The sequence below is a fragment of the Loxodonta africana genome, chromosome 8 (assembly GCF_030014295.1).
Source record: "Loxodonta africana isolate mLoxAfr1 chromosome 8, mLoxAfr1.hap2, whole genome shotgun sequence".
Classification (NCBI taxonomy): domain Eukaryota; kingdom Metazoa; phylum Chordata; class Mammalia; order Proboscidea; family Elephantidae; genus Loxodonta; species Loxodonta africana.
The window spans coordinates 41,633,559-41,653,118 of NC_087349.1; the positions used below are offsets into that span (position 1 = coordinate 41,633,559).

The 19,560-nt window shown below is 38.8% G+C and overlaps 1 protein-coding gene across 3 annotated transcripts; it reads right to left on the minus strand.

The window, feature by feature from the left end:
• On the minus strand, nt 1-17,027 carry CBLL1 (Cbl proto-oncogene like 1). 3 transcript variants are annotated; one of them, XM_064289832.1, is made up of 6 exons: nt 16,712-17,027; nt 11,205-11,372; nt 6,544-6,641; nt 6,093-6,176; nt 3,799-3,872; nt 1-1,083 (listed from the first exon to the last, which is right to left on the minus strand). In XM_064289832.1, the coding sequence occupies exons 1-6, from the start codon at nt 16,722-16,724 to the stop codon at nt 48-50; spliced, it is 1,473 nt and encodes a 490-aa protein (XP_064145902.1). In that variant the 5' UTR covers nt 16,725-17,027; the 3' UTR covers nt 1-47. The 3 variants fall into 3 exon arrangements, with proteins under 3 accessions (XP_064145902.1, XP_003407256.2, XP_064145903.1); XM_003407208.4 differs by having other exon boundaries at nt 6,544-6,644; nt 16,712-17,022; XM_064289833.1 differs by lacking the exon at nt 16,712-17,027 and adding an exon at nt 16,040-16,306 and having other exon boundaries at nt 6,544-6,644.
• Between the last annotated feature and the right edge of the window lie 2,533 nt (nt 17,028-19,560).

Here is a 19,560-nt window from a genome sequence, read left to right on the forward strand (position 1 = left end):
TGGGTTTTTTTTTTTTCTCCTCATCATATCTTCAGTTCAAAATACTATCATTGGTAATAAGGTCTATATCTTGTCTGATCTGGATGATGTGGTCCAGGAAGTGGGGTTTGAGAAGGCGGACCCTGCATTCGTGGAGGAGGAGGCGGCCCTCTTGGTGCAGGCCATATACCAGGACTCATTCCCCCTGGTTGTGTAAATGGAGGACTCAGAGTTCCTTGATCTTCAGTGAACTGGGGTAAAGAGTTAGGATTATAATGGTGAGGAGGGGGTGCACTGACAGGTGGACCACCATGTTGAGGTGGGGGAGGTCCTGGAGGAGGATGATTCATATAAGGTGGCATCTGGGCAATAATATGTCCAGGGGGAGGGGTTATTGGTGGTGGAGCAGAGGTCATTGGTGGAGGTGGAGCTTGGCTATAAACCAAGTGAGGAGTACCTGCAGCCTGGGGAGGATGTGGCATTGGATGGCTTATTGGTGGTGGAGGAGGTGGGGGTGGTGCATAATGTTGCTGTGGAGGCATAATATGATGAGGGTGCGATACCACTGGTTGACCCTGATATTCAGGATGATGGTGAGCAGGTGCTGGGGCAGGAGGTGGTGGTTCTCTAGCACCTGAATTTGAGTCATCCTGAATAGGGACAGTTATTAAATTGCTGTGTTTTCTTGTTGAAATACGAAAGGTTTCCTGACTGACCGAACGAGGTGGAGGTGGAGCCATGGACAATTCTGCTGGAGGAGCACGAATATCCTCATGTGGTTGATTATAGTGCTCGTGCGGCACGTGTTGCAAAGGAGGTGGTGGCATCATGATGTGCTGCTTTGGCGGAATATGGCTCATATGATGCTTGTCTGGCGGCATTATAAAACGATCAGGGATTTCAGTTGGTGGTGGGGCAATAGTAGGATGAACATTTTCAAGTGAAGCACGGGTAACAGGTTTTCCAGCTCTCATATGGCGATGGTTGATATGAGCCTGCAAGTCTCTCTGAGACAAGTACGTTCTCTTGCACCCTTGAACAATGCTACACATGAAGAGAGAACCTCGTGTACACTGCTCAATTCGCTGCACAGGATCACTACAGCTAAATTAGAAGGGGGAGAAATTGGATTTACTAAGAACAAAATACAAAAATAATGCACTTAATTACAGAGATACTCCTATTTTTAAAACTTGATTGCTGAGTAAAACATAGCAGAAGTCCACAATTGAAAATTAGCTATCGTAGTGAATTTTTAATCTTCCCCACTTTGTCATCTGCTATTAAACATGAGCATTTCTATCAACCTCAGAACTCTTAATACAAGAATAAGTGATAACTATTTATTAACCAGAGTACATTTTAAGAAAAGACTTTATTCTTCCCAAGACCTAAAATTTATCTAATTTTCTCAAACAGTTCTATGCTTTCCCTCCATTTGCATCCAGGAAGGACAAACCAGAGATCTATCACTTACAGAATTCAAACTTGAGCAGTAAGTATCTATTGAGCAAACACGTCTAAGTGGAAGGTGCTATAGGAAATACAGACATGAGTAAGATCATCCTAATGATCCGAGTTCTTAATATAAACAATATAAATTTAAACTCTATTAAGAGTCCCTTAGGACTCAGTCTTTCTGAATTGTCAGACCAGTTTACTACTAAAAAGGATTACACCTTTCTACCTTTTAAATTGTGAGGACTAAATTTAACTAATCTTTTCTTAATGACTCCAGATCAGTATTATATATATTTTTCACTTCACTCCATAATTCAGTCTTTGCCATCAGGGTCTGGTTGGTATAGCGGCAAGAGGACTGAACTGGGAATCAGAAGAGCTGGGTCCAGTATGGGCTCTGTAATCTTGGAGAAGTCATTTAATCTAAGTTTGCTTCTTCATCTGTAATATGAAGTTAAAATGTCTATGCTACCTAACTTACGATCTGTTTATATCTATTTCTTCTTACTTAAAAGGGTACCCTTAAGATCGAATGAAAGTGACAGTAATCACCCGTTGAATACTATAATCATGATAAGCTATTATCATTTGGTATGTCAAGCCATTTGAAACTGTATTAAATGGGTCCATACTCTTGATTTTGAGTTGTGTCTCTTTTCCACCTTTGCTACTATAAGGCTGGTACTTCTTGTTGATACTAATAGGCTTCCCTTTAGTAGTCATTTGGCACACATCTCATCATAATTTGCCGTAAGCTCAGAAATACGATCATGTTAACAGGATATGATGTACTTTAAGTGATGCTTAAAAGCAATAAAACCAAACCCACTGCCATCAAGTCATGCCAACTCATAGTGACCCCCTAAAGGACAGAATAGAACAAACTGCCCCAGGGGGTCTCCAAGGAGTGCCTGGTGGATTTGAACTTCCAACCTTTTGGTTAGAAGGCGTAGCTCTTAACCACTACGCCACCAGGGTTTCCAAAAGCAGCAGTATATAATATTTAACATCAACATTGGTATGGCTGTCATGGGGATTTTTTTTCCTTTCCTTTCCTTTCCTGATTTGGGGCTATTAATCCCAATAGACTTACATTCTAAGACAGATAAGGGCCATAAAAGAAACTACTTACTGGAGTTATTTAATGCCTTGAAAATATAACTTCCCTTTAAATATGAACATCATGTAAAAGGGGAAAACCTTTCAATCCCCTCTACACAGTGTTTTATCACATCTGAAATCCTTTATTTCAATGAAACAATCAAGTTTGCCACATAATATAAAGTTAATATGCAGTTAGAAAATGAGGCATTAAAAAACTCAAAATAAGTGAATATACACTTTTAATTTCCCAGAATTATAATTCTAGGGAGGAAACATTCATTAAACTTACGGTATAGAATTTTTAACAGATTAACAATTCTGACAGAATCTGTTACTTTAAAAGTCTATGTCAATATACCAAGAAAATTAGTTGTTACTGAGCTGTCAATAAATTATCACTGTCTTTCCCATTGATGCCAATTTTCCCCTACGCCATAAGACAGTCATCCCTGACAATACCCCATAGATTTGCTATCAGCCACTACTACAAATCCTGGGATAGTTTCAAGTGCAGGTCGTAAGGAATCTAGGAAGCATACAGTGGTTCAGGAAAGCCTCTCTCAAAGCTTCCCTCAAGCCTTCCTCATGAGGGGTTCCAAACTGATATAAAATATTCTAGTTTATGCCAGCTCCTTCAAGAGCATTCCAAAATAGACTGGTATCAACCAATACCTCTAGCTCTTCAAGGCTTGTCTGAGTCTATGCCATGAGGGTGTTTTAAGATATACTCAAGACATAATAATCAGATTTAAAGGTAAAAAGTAAAAATTTATACTTACAGCGCTTACTATATGCTGGGTACTATACACATATTAACTCATTCAATCCTAATAATAACCTCAAGAAATAGGTATTATTATTATTACCCCATTTTACAGATGAAGAAACAGCCTATATCACACAAAAAATAAAAGGAAGAGCAAGGATTTGAACCCAGAAATTCCAATCCCAGAGTTTTTACTCTTCATCACTATGCCATACTACCCTTCTAGTGTCCTGTCAAAATAGAAAGAACTGTTTTGGGTCTATAACACTATGATTTGTCATTACGACCAACCTAAAGTGACTGGTAATGGCTACCCAGCTCTACCATTAGGAGAATGTTATGGCCAGCTCTGGGTACACAGAGAAAGACTAGCCTCATCTACACATCTGACACCCTGTCTCTAGTTTATATCACATCCTGGCTTCAACCTAGATTACAAATCATTACAGCACAAATTTTATTATTTAAAAATGTAATGATGCTCTTACCCTGGACACATCTTATCTCCCTTTTTTTCATGTAAAATAGCACAATCATAGCAAAAAACATGTTTGCATGGAATCTGTGAACAGAGACATATTACAGTTAAGCATATTAGAAAACTTAAAATTTTCCCATAAGAAATAACAGCAAACACAGTGGCCTACACATAGAAGACCCTTCAGAACTTAGTAAATGAATATTTATTATAAATAAATGAACAACTATTAAGTTAACCAGTAATATAAAAACAATGCTGGCGTTTTTAGTCACAATGATCTTTGAGAATCTCATGAAAGGCTTTGGCCCTTTTCCCAAAAATGTATACATGCACATCTGCTTACTATCTCTGGAGGTGTAAACCCTAAAAAGTGTCATCCATGGGCCCCACGGGTTAAAAGCTCCTGATGAAGAATACTGTAACTGCATTTTATCTTGTTTCTCCTGAAACTATTCCAAAACAATAAAGTAGCAAATATCTCCTACATTTAACTAGCATTTTCCCCAGTATTCTTAAATGAACCCCAAAAATCTGAAAATATTTCAGAAGGACAAAGTAAAATGTTAAAACTGTTAATATTATAGTGCAGTATGGTTATTTTGTTATGATATACAGAAAAGAAATAATGCATAATCCATACCCTCTACTTTACACGCAATCCTCACTTATCAACTTGGTTAGGATCCAAAGACCAGGTAGTTAGGTGAAATGCAGGATTTTTTGTTTTGTTTTACAATCATCCATTTGTCTGATTTTTTTTTAATTTAGAATATATGATTATAGAAATACTAACAGCTAAGATTTACTGATGTGCTCATCACTGTGACAAGTCCAGTTACAGATTATCCCCTGTGGAAAAGGGAGCCTGAAGGAGACAAAGATGGAGAAAGCTGGTCTGTGTGACTGGAGGACTCATGGCTTAAGCACTTCACCTTCCTCCTGTGCTGGGTCAGAGCTTCCCTCAGGGAGCTGCCCGCAGGGTTCCACTCCCACCCCCGGGAGCCCTGTATTCACAGTCCAGGAGCCTGCTTTGCCCTCCTGGTCTTGTGAGTCGCCAGGGATCGGAGCTGGGAGCCTGTCCATACACCCAGCCCCGGCAAGGCAGAGGCTTCAGGCCCAGTTCAGCTCACTTTAGGATGTCATTAAACTTGCACACATTTCTTCCAAATATACTTTCCCCTGCCTCCTCTTTCCCTCTCTTCCAACCCCACAGCAATTTTGAGCTACAGAACCTTAGGCCACATAGGAGCTGGAAAGCCACAACAGGCACCTGCCGGCTCAGTGCTGCCTGTGCTTCCACCCAAAGGCCATGGCCATTGAGGAGGCCAACCCAACAAAGCAGCTAGACACAGGAGGAGGGAGCAGAGGTCACTGGACAGCGCAGCCCAGCTTCCCGGAGGTTGCCTGGAGACCCTTCTCAAAGGAGCGGATGCTCCATAGCCGTTGCCGCCATGTCCGCTACCTCGTTAATGCACAAAACAGTCGGATAGTAGATCGTTTACTACTGTCGTAAATGAGAAATGCCAAATAATAAGATAGTTGATAAGTGAGGAGTAGGTGTATTGAATTCAATTTTTTTCAAACAAACATAAAACTATCTTTTCCTGAGGAAGAATATGTCGAAATTACTGTAAAATTAGGGTTATACAAAACGTTTTTTAAATTACTGTAATTCAATTTTCAGAAAATTATACATGCTATTTATTCAGTTTTTTATGTGAAAAGTTATTACCTTCAGAAATTAATAACCAATTTCATTCTGTTAAGAAAAAACTTATTTTTCCTTATAAACTAGAATAAATTGTAAGCTAACAGGTACCAAACAGGCCAAAGAAATTACTTAGTTTTCAGAAGCTAGTGTTCTTAAGTTATTATTTTACTAGCAATTCAAGAATTTATCAAGATAATTGTACTAAATTTGTATCATCCCAGAATTTCCCTTAGCTATTTCATACTTACTTAAAATGTCACAAATTTGAAGTCATTAACCAATGATAAAGGAGCAATGGTGGTATAATGGTTAAGCACTTGACTGCTAACCTAAAGGTTGGCTGTTCAAAACCACTCAGGAGTTCTGCAGAAGAAAGACCAGGTAACCTGCTTCCACAAAGATTACAGCCAAGAAAACCCTATGAGGCAGTTCTACTCTGTCACATGGGGTCACTGTGAGTCAGAATCAACCCACTGGCACCAAACAACAACAACAAAACAATGATAAACCTATCTACTTAAATTTCAGAATCCTACCTCTATGCAAATGCTCACATTTACAAATACAGAATTTAATTGAGTTATACTTACCATTCGCCCATAGATTTTAATAGGTAATCCACATTTGTCACAGAAATGAACTGGTGTATCATCCTTTTCACCTAAGATGTTTATCTGTTGAAATGAATAATTAAAATTTCCTTTTAATGTAATTCTAAATTTTATTATCTATAATTCACACAATAAATTGCTACTATTTTACAAAAGTCGTTAAAATAATTACAAATAAGGTTTCTTGGCATAATCCCCACCATTAGCCATAAGTGTCCTTGTGTTTTTTAAGTAGCATTAATGGTTGTTGATTTTACTTGACCTTACTTACTATAATTTACCTCAAATTATTTTTGAAAATAGTGGAAATAGAGCATTAATAAACAAATGATTTATGTGCTGAAAGCCATAGCTATAACAGAGTTCATACCAGACACTCTTCATGTATTCTGCAATGTTGTAATGTTTTAATTTTTATTTATAGTTATACCTGAAAGTCCCAAAAAAGGTGTCCAGGAAATCTTCGCTGATTTCCAAAGTGTTCACCCCCTTTACAGTCATACCGCTCTTCTTCATTATAATTAAATCCTTCTGAGAAAAGAAAAATGTTACCCATTAACTTTCAAATGCCAAATTTCATTATGAGGTATATACACATGGCAAAATACAATTGTTCACCGAAAAGCCCATTTAATTCCTTTCAAAGCTTTTCTGAGAACAAGCTAATTTAAAATATCAGCTAAAAGTGACCTTGGAATCACCTAGTGCAAATGTCTTACTTCAAAACTGAAAATACTGTAGTGTGGAGACTTGCAATAGCTCAACACATAGATTACTGGCAGACCCAGGAACAGACTTCCAACCAAAGGCTTTTATCAATTCACAATTGTACTAAACGTCTCTAATACAAAACTTTACTTTTTACCATCATGCTTGCTGCACACATTTTTAAGACACTGATCACCATTTATTCTAACCTATCCATAAAAGTGGTATCATGTTGCATGTGTCATTTTATTGCAAAAAGAAAATAATGAAAACAAAGAATTCTACAGATTTTTTTTATGACTGATTAAATCAGGCATCCTCTTCTTCAACCCCAACCTGAGCCTGACTTTAGACACATCAACATAGTCCTACTTCATACTTTCAATTAAAACCTTTCCCTGAATATCTGGCTCAGTTGGCGTAACATAGCTTATAAAGAAAATGTTCTACGTTCAACTTTGTTAAGTAGCACCTGGAGTCTCAAAAGCCTGCAAGCGGCCATCTAAGATCACTGGTCTCACCCCTTTGGGAGCAAGGGAGAATGAAGAAAACTAAAGACACAAGGGAAAGATTAGTCCAAAAGACTAATGGACTGCAAGTATCATGGTCTCCACCAGACTGAGTTCAGTACAACCAGATGTTGCCCAGGTACCACCACTGACTGCTCTGAGAGGGATCACAATAGAGAGTCCCGGAGAGAACTGGAGAAAAATGTAGAACAAAATTCTAACTCAAAAAGAAAGACCAGACTTGCTGGCCTGACAGAGACTGGAGAAACCCTGAGAGTATGGCTGCCAGACACCCTTTGAGCTCAGTAATGAAGTCATTTCTGACGGTCACCCTTCATCCAAAGATCAGACAGGCCCATAAAATAAAACGAGACTAAAGGGGCACACCAGCCAGGGGCAAGGACTAGAAGGCAGGAGGGGACAGGAAAGCTGGTAATAGGGAAGTCAAGGTCGAGATGGGAGAGTGTTAACATGTCGTTGGGTCGTTAACCAATGTCATAAAACAATATGTGTACTAACTGCTTAGTGACAAGTTAGTTTGTTCTGTAAACCTTCATCTAAAGTACAATAAAAAAAAAAGAGTAAAAAAAAACACTTCTTCCGGGTTTATTACCCAAAGACAGGAGCCATATGAGATCTACTTAAAGTATCTTCTAACATGCCACATATATATAAATACAAGAAAACATGAAGATTAAATGGAATCAATTTTTCTGGCCTACTAAAAAAGTTGCTGGCAATTCTCCCAATACTCTCATACAGAACAACAGAAAACCAATGAACAGTCTGATGAGAATTCTGTGTTGAATCTAATTACCTAAAGAGAAGACAAATCTATCTCTCCAAGGTGCCAGGCTTCTCATGGCACTTTCGGCCTGAAAACTGGTAAAAAGAGTAGCCAAAGCATCCAGCTTTACCCACATGGCTAAATTACAGCACCAGTGTACAGATATCTATACATACACATGCACACGCATATGTACGTGTACATGTGTATATCTATACATATAAATACGTGTGTGGGTACACAAGCACATACACACAATGACAGTTTAAAGTTGATACAGAAACCCCCAACACAAAAGGAACAAAGAACAGCTGTAGTGCAAAATCAAGGTTTTTTTTAAGTTACTCATGGGTGTCCTATAGCCTCTTATACAGCCTGATTACACCTTATTAAAAACTGTGTCATCTAAAACTTAAAATAAGGAAAATCAATTTTTCAAACCCAGAAGATTACTGAGCAGATCAACAGCCAAGGAAATAAGAAGCACATTATCATTTTCAGAACAGTTCAACTTGCACTCCCATCGTTCAACTATATGTATTCGTACAGATAACATACTGGCATCCAGACTGAATATTCTGATCAATGCCTAGGAAAAAAACCTTTTTTTTTCCTCCAGGGTATAGGTGAATCTAAAGTACCCAACAACTGTTCTCAGCCTTAACGCCCTAACAGCAGTTTCCTGGAAATGGATGGGTGAGTGGAGGGGATTTGAGAGGGAAAAGGTAGAAGGGGATTTTAGCTTTTTTGCATTTGGGGTGGGGGAGCAGGATTATTACAACAAGAATGTGACTGCACATTACTTATGTAATTAAAAGGAAAAAAAAAGTAAAAAGGAGGGGGAAAAAAACACCTAGGTAGTTACAGTGTAGCAGCAGCCCTAGGTTGCTACTATCCACAATTTATGACGTTCTGACTTCAAATATACATGGTGGGGAGAGAAAACTTACCATAAAACAAAACATATTGTAAAGTATAATAATTAGTTTAATTCTAAAAAAGAAATATAGACAGATTGCTGTAATAGAATAGAAAGTCTAAAGGTACATACGCTTTCAGAAATAAATAACAATGATGGCATTTCTATTCACTGAGGAAAAAATAGATTCATTTAATGGTTGAAATAAATGGCTAGCTACTTTAAGAAAAAGCAGATCCCACTCTTTGTTTTTGTTTTTTTAAAGAATACCTACCCATAAATGTTCAAAAGGAAGGGTCAGCAAACTTTTTCTATAAAGGGCTAGATAGTATATATTTTAGGATTTGTGGCCATAGGGTTTCTGTCACAATTATTCAACTATGCCATTATTGTGTGAGAGCACACTTAAGCGAATGGGTGTCGTTGTGCTCCAATAAAACTTTATGTACAAAAACAAGGCCAAATTTGGTCCATAGGCTGCAGTGTGCTGAGTCTTGTACTAAAGCATAAGATAGGAAAACTGCTTTATAGTCATAAACAGGGGAATGCCTCTTTAAGAACATCATAAAACCCAGAAATCATAAAGGAAAAGAATGGATATATGGCTACATAGAATCTTAAGCATATCTCTAATAAAATTTTATATACAAAATTCCAAAAACAAATGGGGAATATATAAAACCAGTTACCATCGAGCCAATGCCAACTCATGACAACCCCATATGTGTCAGAGCAGAACTGTGCTCCAGAGTGTTTTTAACAGTTGATTTTTCAGAAGTAGGTCACCAGGCCTTTCTTCCAAAGTACTTCTGAGTACACTTGAACCTCCAACCTTTTGGTTGGCAGATTAACCATGTGCAAAATGAAAAACCAAACCAACCCACTACTGTCGAGTCGATTCCAACTCACGGCAGACCCTACAGGACAGAGCAGAACTGTCCCATAGGGTTTCCAAAGAGTGCCTGGTAGATTCAAACTGCTGATCTTTTGGTTAGCAGCGTAGCTTTTAACCACTATGACACCAGGGTTTCCAGGGACTCCAAGGGCCAATTTTATTAATTTACAAAGAACTTATAAAAATCAACAAGAAAGATAAATAACCAAAAATAAATGAAAAGGGAGATTCAGATCAAGTAGACTATGTGGGCAGCTCCTGTCTCGAGGCGAGATGAGAGGGCAGAAGGGGTCAGAAGCTAGCCGAATAGACAGGAAAATAGAGAGTGGAGAGAAGGAGTGTGCTGTCTCACTAGGGGGAGAGCAACTAGGAGTATATAGCAACGTGTATATGAATTTTTGTATGAGACTGACTTAATTCGTAAACTTTCACTTAAAGCACAATAAAAATTACAATGAAAAAAAAAAAAAAGGGAGATCCCGAAAAAAGAAATGACCAATACTATAAAAGATACACAACCACACTAACAAAGAAACTTATAACAATCTTAAAAGCTTAACAGAAGCCAATGCTGGTGTGAGAATATAAACTTGATACACCATTTTTGAAAACAAATTTTAAAATACCCAATTCTAAAATGCTCAATTATCCATCAAGCTCTAAAATGCCCAAATTTACACAAAGTCTAAATTTTACAAATTATACATGCTAAGATATATGTAAAAGGACATTCACCACAGCACTGCTTATAATGGCAAAACACTCCAAAAAATGTTAAATAAATTGTTACATCTATAAAATGAAATACTGTTACTTTTTTTTTAAATAAAGTACATCTGTACATATGTACTGCTAAAGCAAAACCTCAAACGCATATTCCATGAAAAAAAAGAAAGGGTTTCACACAAAAAGTAATACTTCTGTATTTAAAAAAAAAAAAAAAAAAAGATCTTAAGAAAGATTGCCCTTGGGGAGAAGGACTATGGGAGAGGAGCAAATTTTTAATGTTATGTCTTTCTGCAGCTGTATGCATTTAAAAAAAGGGGGGTGATGTTACTGTCAACAAAAAAAGAAATTAAACCAAAAATATTTCTAAAGGGAGAGAAAAGTAGAACCTGCCAAAATCAGAAGTCAAACAAAAAGACTTAAGGATGAACAGAATTATCTAAGATTAAAAAAAAAAAGAGGTACAAGTAAATGCAATCACATGAGTTATCTGGTGGAATCTGATGCAACAGAAATACTGCTGGACCTGTTAGTGTAAACAAATTACCTTCATCACCAGTAGGAGCCTTTGCAGGCATCCTGTTTACAGTCCTTGGAGTTCGGGGTGCAGTTTTGGCTTTGTTCGCTTGCTTGGAGATGAGCTTTATGGGAATTCGTCTGCGAACATCAAGACCACCCAATGATCCAGAACTATTAGTGCCTTGTAACTCATTGTCTATGTTAAAAAAAAAAAAAAAATTGTAATTTCTTTCAGTTTTGCTTTTTGAAGATTATTCTGCCACGGGTAGAAAAGCAATATGTCCAACATTATCAAGAGTTGAAGATTTACATTCTGATTTTAAATATTATACATGTTTAACTATTAATTTTCTCTATACTGAATTACCCTTAAAGAGTGCTTCTTTAGCCCTTTTTGAAACACAGATCCCTTTAAGACGCTGATAAAACTTATAGAATCTCTCCTTACATAGGTGAACAACAAAATTTCCTATATAATTCCAGACTGGTTTACAGACACATCAAACTCTCATGAATCCAAGATAAGAATCACTACCTTCAAGTGATTAGGAGTTTTTTTAAGAAGAAAAAGATTGAGTAAGGAGGAGAAGAAAGAAAACTATCCCCATCTCCATGTCTGATCATCAAGCATGTAAAGGAGGCACTCAACAGACATGCTAAACTGAACTTACATCAGGACAATCAATACAACTGGGCATGCAAAATTAACGCCGACAATCGCAAAATTAAATGAAGTTAGTTTTAAGGAAGTTAATTAGCATTCCCGTAAGTTTAAAATAGCTCTTCTAAAAAGCATTCAATATAATAAAAACTATTAACACCATTTAGTACTAGAAATATGCAGTAAGTTATTTGTTCTATAGCATTTCTAGAGAGACAAACGTAACTAAGTTGCTCTTAGCATTGTAAATGGAAAATTATAGTTTAGGACAAAGAAAGGTTTCTGCATGTTCAACTAGGCCTAAGCCACCGACATTTTCTAGTTCCTGAAATTTCTGCTTCTTTTTATCTCTGAAATAAATTGCTAATACATGCCTCATGAATAATAGAATTATTTCATAGAGCTGACTCCATTTAAAAGAGTAAGAGCCACCTTTTTTCAAGTATATAAAGATATTATAATACAGAAAATATTAAATAAGTATATGAAGAAATTGTAATAGACAAAAAACTCTACCTACTAAAGACAAAAAAGAAAATTGCCCTAATAGAAAATGCAAAAAAATTTTAAAAATTGTAATGTTTTGAACACGGCAAATTATCGAGCAAGGCTGTGTAACTACTCCTGTAGGAAATATTGCAAATCAAGATCGACAGCCAAACTGTCCACAGTAAATTAGGTAAAGCCAAATCTGAAGTAGTAAGTTAGTACTAACGATCTCCAAGACTCCTAGAATTATAGACACATATAAAACTCACATTCATTTGCACTCTTTCTGAACAATACATGGAACAAAATTCAAAACAGGTCCTTAATAACTGAGTAATTTAAAATGTCCTGCCATCTACTTTCTACAACTACTTTTATAATAACTAATCCCCCCAGAATGGAAAAGGGATTACATAGATAGATAAAAATCTTGTTTAATAAGCCCACCCAACTTGGTTAGCTTTCAACACTTCACTAAATGTACTAATGAGCTGACTGATGTATTTCATCTCATGCTGATGAAATTCGTTTACTTGGATTTTATCCACTTAACAGTACTAAGAAGCAATTCACTCTAGTTGCTTATCCATGGAGCAGTACTTAGAAGCAATGCAATTACCAAAGGTAGATATGACAGAATGACATCTTTTCCTGCTCAAAAGCTACTTCTGACTTTAAAAAGGAAGTTGTTGTAGACAGTTACTGGTTCAACACTGTCCTTCAGATATTAAAAGGACTCCTAGCAGTTTTACCTTTGTGAATGCGGAAAATACCACCACTTCATTACTACAAGTTCTTTACACACCACCCAGAACACCTGATGTAACTACTGTTGCCTGCACAGTCCACCACTAATTTCAAAAGCCTGCTGCAAAAATGGGCTCAAACATAGCAATGATGGTGATGTTGCAGGACTGGGCAATACTTCATTCTGTTGTACAAACGGGGTCGCTATTAGCTGGAACCGAATGGAGAGCACCTAACAACTGCCTCTTAACACCCTGCAGTCTGCCTCACAGACTACGAGTTCATCAACAAAGTACAGCATTTAATAACGACACTGCGTTTGCTTGGGAGAGTTTTTTTTGTTTTGTTTTGTTTTTTAATTAAGGATCAGAGCATACTACAATATGCAAATCTTTCACCATAAAGCACAACTTCCTCTTGAATATCTAAATACATATACCAAAACCAAACCCACTGCCGTCGAGTCAATTCCGACTCATAGCCACTCTATAGGACAGAGTAGAACTGCTCGAAAGTTTCCAAGGAGCACCTGGTGGATTCGAACTGCCAACCTCTTGGTTAGCACTTAACCACTACGCCACCAGTGTTTCCCAATACATACAGCCTGTAACAAAAAGTTCTTGTACATTACACAAAAAGTCATCATTAACTAAAGATAATAAATAGGCCACTTAAGGTGAATCCACTTTAAAAAGGGATACTTTGATTATATACAGTTTTTTTATTAGTATTTTATTTTGAGAAAAAGGAACTAAGAAATATTTTACAAAGTTTAAGTTAGTTATAACGAAGTGCTAATTCTTAGAATGACCAAAGAATGAATTCAATGTTAACTGGGAGTTTCTTGGAATAATTCTTCTGGCAAATTTTTATTATAGCACCACAGGATAGCCTTCATTTTACGTGTATTTTTTTCAGCGTGTTCATTAGGTGGGCCATTTCTGCATAACAGTCGAGGGTTTCATCAATTTTCCCAAGGGCCTCTCTTAATCCTTTGATATTAAAATCATTCTTCTGAAATGTCTACCCAGTCATGATGTCTTCACTTAACTGGCTAACTGGCATTTCCTCACTAGTCAATGGCTCTATTTGTGATTCAAATAGTTATCGAAATTCAAGTTTATGCATTTCATAAAAGCCTGTATGTTTTGCAAGGTTTGTAATTTTTCCCAACGATTAAAGAACAGCATTTCATGTTGTCTCCTAATATGAAACATCAAGAAAACTGACTCACAAAGAAATTATCTAAAAGAATAGATGCTAGTATTAAGCAGAAGAAATATTTGAGTAGCAACTAATTGTTTAAGTAATCAGCTCATTAGGGAAGATTTCCATGCTAGATGACTTACTATGCTCAGATACCCACCCATTCATATTACAATTTTCTAATATAGCATCCTCTGAATTGTGGAAGGGACTGGATTCCCAATTCCAAAGGTTCAAATGAGTAATATTTTGCTGATATTCAATGCTTGCTACTCTAACACCCAGATCCTTGAATTTCAACTCAGTGAACTGTTCAAAGACTGGAGTTCCTTAGAGCCTGGTTGTGGAACCCTCTCTCTTCTATATTAGCTCTCCTTTAGTGATCACATCCATCCCCATGCCTTAAAATATAAGGTATTGAGTCTCAAATATGTATTTTCAGCCCATATCTTTCCGCTGGTCTCCGATTGCCTATGTGACATCTCCCCTTGTATGTTTCAATACACATCTCAAATTTTAGCAGTATGAAACCAAACTCTTGTTCCTAAATTTCCATTCCCCACCTCTATCCCTAAAAAACGTCTACTTTTCTCTCATGTTTTCCCCAACTCAATAATGGACACTACCATCTACCCAGCTGCTCAAACCAGAAACCTAGGCATTTCTCCTTTTTCTCATATACCTCCAAACCAATCTATGAGCATGTCATTGAGTTCCATCACCAAAATACTTATCGACTAGACCTACTTCCATTCATCCTCGCTAAGCCAAGCCATCATCTCTTTTGGTCTACTGTAATCTCCTAAATCGTTTTTTTACTACCCTTGCCTCCCACTGTTAACTCTTTCTTCCTAGAACAGCCTATTACATTTTTTAACAAGATCAGATTCCTCCTCTACCTGTTCAATAGCTTCAGAAACCCATTGCTGTCGAGTCAATTCCAACTCATAGCGACCCTACGGAAAGAAAAGAACTGCCCCATGGAGTTTCGAATGAGCTCCTGATGGATTTGAACTGCCGACCTTTTGGTTAGCAGCCTTAGCTCTTAACCACTACACCACTAGGGTTTCCAATAGCTTCACAGTGCACTTAAAATTCAAATCTTTATCATTGCCTTTAAGGTCCTACACCATCTGACTTCCTCTCCAACTTCATCTTAAGGCTCTTTACCTCTTGTTAAGTAGGCTTCAGCCAATTGGCCTTCTCTAAGTTTTCCTAATCTCAGAGCCTTTGTACTTACTTGATGGAAATACTCTTCATTCTGCTTACTTCATGGTTGGATTCTTCTCATCTATCAAATCTCAACTTAAATATTACCTTTCCAACAAAGACCTTCCCTGACCGTCCTCTCTAAAGTTTCCTCCCATTTATCTCTAACACAGTACCCGTTTACTTTCTTCAAAATACCTTCATAATCTGTAAATATTTTAAGTTTTTTTTAGAAAGTCTGTTTACTATTTCCCCCAATAGAATGTAATCAAGGTGATGGCAGGAACTCAGCCTTGTTTTAACATTCCAACCCGAGGCTTTAAAATAAACACACACACAACACACACAAATATTTCATGATTGAGAACACACATCCCAATTACCACCTAGACCGGAAAATGTATTTTTCCCTACCTGTGACACGATTAACATAACTGCATGGAGCGCTTCCTAACTTCGAGTGCGCTTTATTTTAACATTCACGAACCAATGGAAATAAAAGCAAAAAAAAAAAAAAACCACACATAAAAAAGTAATGGAGCCAGTCTTACTTGGAGAAAGAGATGAGAACTCCTTGATTTTAAGCTTTCCTTAGGAAATGGTCCGAAATGACGAATAAGGACCGCAGCCAAAGCGTGGGGCATGCTTTAGGTTTAGAGGTAGAAGCTGCTCCGAGTATGATTACGAAAACTATATCCGACTCCTTTCTCCAACTCTAGCCCACGAAGGACGAGAGAGACAATAACGACAGGAGCACCCGCCCAAAGCCGACTGAGACGGCAGGAAGTCTCCAACCTACTCTCGCCCAACCACTCCCAGCCGAAGCGGAGAGCGCAGAGAGGCTTCCTCCACTTAAAAATTGGAATCTATCCGCCAGTCCGCAAACGCAGCTCAGAGCACCCGGGATGAGGGGAAAAAAAAAAAACCAGCGCTCTCCCCTCCCCCGCGAGGCCCGCGCAGCCCGCCGTCCCGAGTCGGAGCCCAGCAGTGCCAGAGGAAAAGCGGCTTTTGCCGGTATTGAGGCTGTAGCTACTGCACCGGAGAGTAGGCCGGGAAGCAGCAGGCCCCGGCCGGGCACGGAGAGAGATCTGTGATATTTCTTTCTCACCACCACACCCCAGTGCTTTGGGGCGAACGTAAGCCCTCTATGCCCGCTAGGCGACTGATCCCAGACCGGCCAAGGGGGCATGGAACCGGGACCCCCACTGCCTCCGCCTCCTTACCAGTGTGATCCATGATTCGGCTCGCAGGGCACAGTGGGAGCGGAAGTCAACTGCACCGGAGTCGCATGGGGCGCGTGCGCGCTATCCCCGGAGTCCGGAAGGCGGAAGTGCAACCAGTCTCCTAGCTTTGGCTTCCAAGGGCTACCTTTTGTCGCCTCCCCAACATAGTTTGGGCAGAAGGGAGAACGAGCGAGTACGCGAAGAGCTTCAGTGTCGAAGTTGCTAAGGCAGTTCCTCATAGGCCTCAAGAGAAAGTAGCCTTTAACTGTGGAAAGGAGACCCATGGCAACACGGGAGGGGGAGAGCGGTACTAGCCGAAAGAATTCACGGCAGGTAAGGCGGCCTCCCGCCCCCTCGGAGCGTTGCCTTCTGGGACTTGTAGTGCGCAGGACCCCGGAGTCAGCCAGGCCTATTGCGCAGGCTTGGCCGTTGGGCTGGCCCCACCCCGGCGGCGGAGTAACGGTTTAGAAGCCCCGAGGGTCTGGGAACGTCAGTCTCCACCGGTTCTAGGAAAAGCGTAAACATCGGCGCTCCGGAAAGCGTCCTCCCGTGGGAGGTTGCCAGGGGATGGTTGACCTGTTAGAATCCTCTAGCTAGACGAAAAGACTCTGCTTCTTATTGTCTAAATTTTGCTTTGTCGTGGTGAGCTACATAGCCCCAAGTAGAACAGACTTGGTGTATGCCTACGTTCCCACCTCTTAAGTTTCTACCAGTTGAAACATACTTACATCATGCTTTGCTACCACTCATTTTCTGGAGAAAATGCGTGTGGCTCTAGGTTCCCCTACAACCTCTCCGCAGGACTGGCGGACGCCGCGCAGCTACATCTTATTTCATGGGACACCTAGCACTAATGTGCAAAGAAGGGGGCCGCAGGAAGGGTGCATAGAAATGGAGTGAGGTGAAGAGATCGTTAGGGCCTGGTCGGAAGGGAAAGGTGAAAAAAGAAAGGCCTAAAATGAGGAAGAGAGTTACCACAATAGGCAGTACCTAGTTCCAGTTCTTGGTCCCAGGGGTTTGTGGTTGCTGCTGCTTTCATCTCCACAGCCAAGAGAAAAGGAAAGTGCCGAAACGTGATGCCGTAGGACCTTCAGCGCAGTCTCCACCTGGTGGACTTTGCTCATTTGTGTCCACTCCCTTCTCCAAAGCTTTACATTTGATGCTCTCCGATGAGTAGAAAGGAGCACAATTAGTGGAAAACACAAGCTTGGGAGTCAGGGGATTTGGGTTCTATTCTTGTCGTCCCTTGGTGACGACATCATTACCTTGTGTCATTCACGCTTTCAGTGCCAGAGTTCCTAGATCAAGAACAGATTATTGTACTGACCTCTTACAGAATTTTCTTCTCGGTATTGAAATCCGAATAAAGTATGTGTAGTAATGTATCCGTATAGTTATGCAGCAATGACTTTGAATAATTCTATGATGATCAGTACTATTTATTAACATCTTTTTGAACACGTATCACTGTGCAGATTTATAAACAAGTTTTTAGGTGCATTCACAACTATGAACATTTGGGAATCAAAATTACCCTTGCTTTTGTTAAAATGAAAGTTCTGTATTACTAAGTGGCTTTCAAGATGCTTGCAGTTGCTGGAACTGTTTTTGTTTGGGCGAGGGAGAGAAGCTTAACCTTTCTCCTGTACTTTGTACCCCTATTTCTCTAAAAACTGCTGATGTGGCTGAGCACTTGTCACCAATTTGGGGTGTGAAGGAAGAGCAGTTTTCATCCAGGAAGTGCTTTTTTTTTTTTTTTTTGTATCCTCATATTTAGCTTATTAGCTAAATTTCAGATTAATGCAAATCCAGGTTCAGGAAGCCATTGTTGGGCATAGAATGTTTTGGTTAGTCAGATATCCTGATTATTATTAATCTCTGCTGATACTAATATTTGGAGCCCTGGTAGCACAGTGGGTAAGAGCTTGGCTGCTAACCAAAAGGTCAGCAGCTCGAATCCACCAGCTGCTCCTTGGAAACCCTGTGGGGCAGTTCTACTCTGTCCTATAGGGACACTAGTAATTGAAATCAGCTCAACAGCACTGGGTTTTGATACTATTATTTAAAGATTTAGAATAACATATGATACTTTCAGCCTGCATTTTAGAAATTTTAGTTTGTAAATCAGAAGTTTTGGTGGTATTTTATGGTGCATCAAGTTATGCAAATTAATTTACTGAGGGAAGACTCACTTATTTTAGATTTCCTGTTGATAAAATGTCAGATACACCTTTATTTTATTATTTGACTTGGCATTTGTTGCTTTCAAGTATTGCCTCATTATCTCTGCTCTATACCCATTTTCTTCCTTAACTGTAGTTGCATTGCTTTACCAATACAGTAGCAGTGTGACAAATTAGTTTAATCTCTTTGCCTAAACTAAATGAAACTGTACAAAGATTTATATTTTATTACTGCCTTCTAGTATTGCTTTTTGGTGACCAGATGCTGCCAACAGTGACAATTTCTTTATTTAAACTTGATATTATATTTACTTAAATAGCATGGTACTGATCCAAGGTTTATAAAAATGAAAAGCTGTAGTAATAGGCAATCTGAAGCACTGAAGTGCATATTTTCATTGTACTGACAGGCGATCTGTTAGCCTGTGAATAACAAGCTAGTATTCTTCAAAGCCAGCATACTCGAAGATGTTTTAATAGCTTTCATTTACATAGAGCAAGATAAGATTTGACAGTTGGCATTAAGCTCAGAGAGTTGTTTTTCCAAAAGCCTGTTTCAGGCTCCTTAGTACTAACCAAAAAACAAACCAAATCAAACCCATTGCCATCGAGTCGATTCCAACTCAGAGTGACCCTATAGGTTAGAGTAGAACTTCCCCACAGGGG

Coding starts and splice junctions, on each gene's coding strand:
- CBLL1 (XM_003407208.4), bottom strand. Junction 6,177..6,543: donor ACCTTTTTTGGGACTTTCAG/GTATAACTATAA, acceptor TCATTTCAACAG/ATAAACATCTTAGGTGAAAA. Junction 3,873..6,092: donor TTAAAATCTATGGGCGAATG/GTAAGTATAACT, acceptor CTCTGTTCACAG/ATTCCATGCAAACATGTTTT.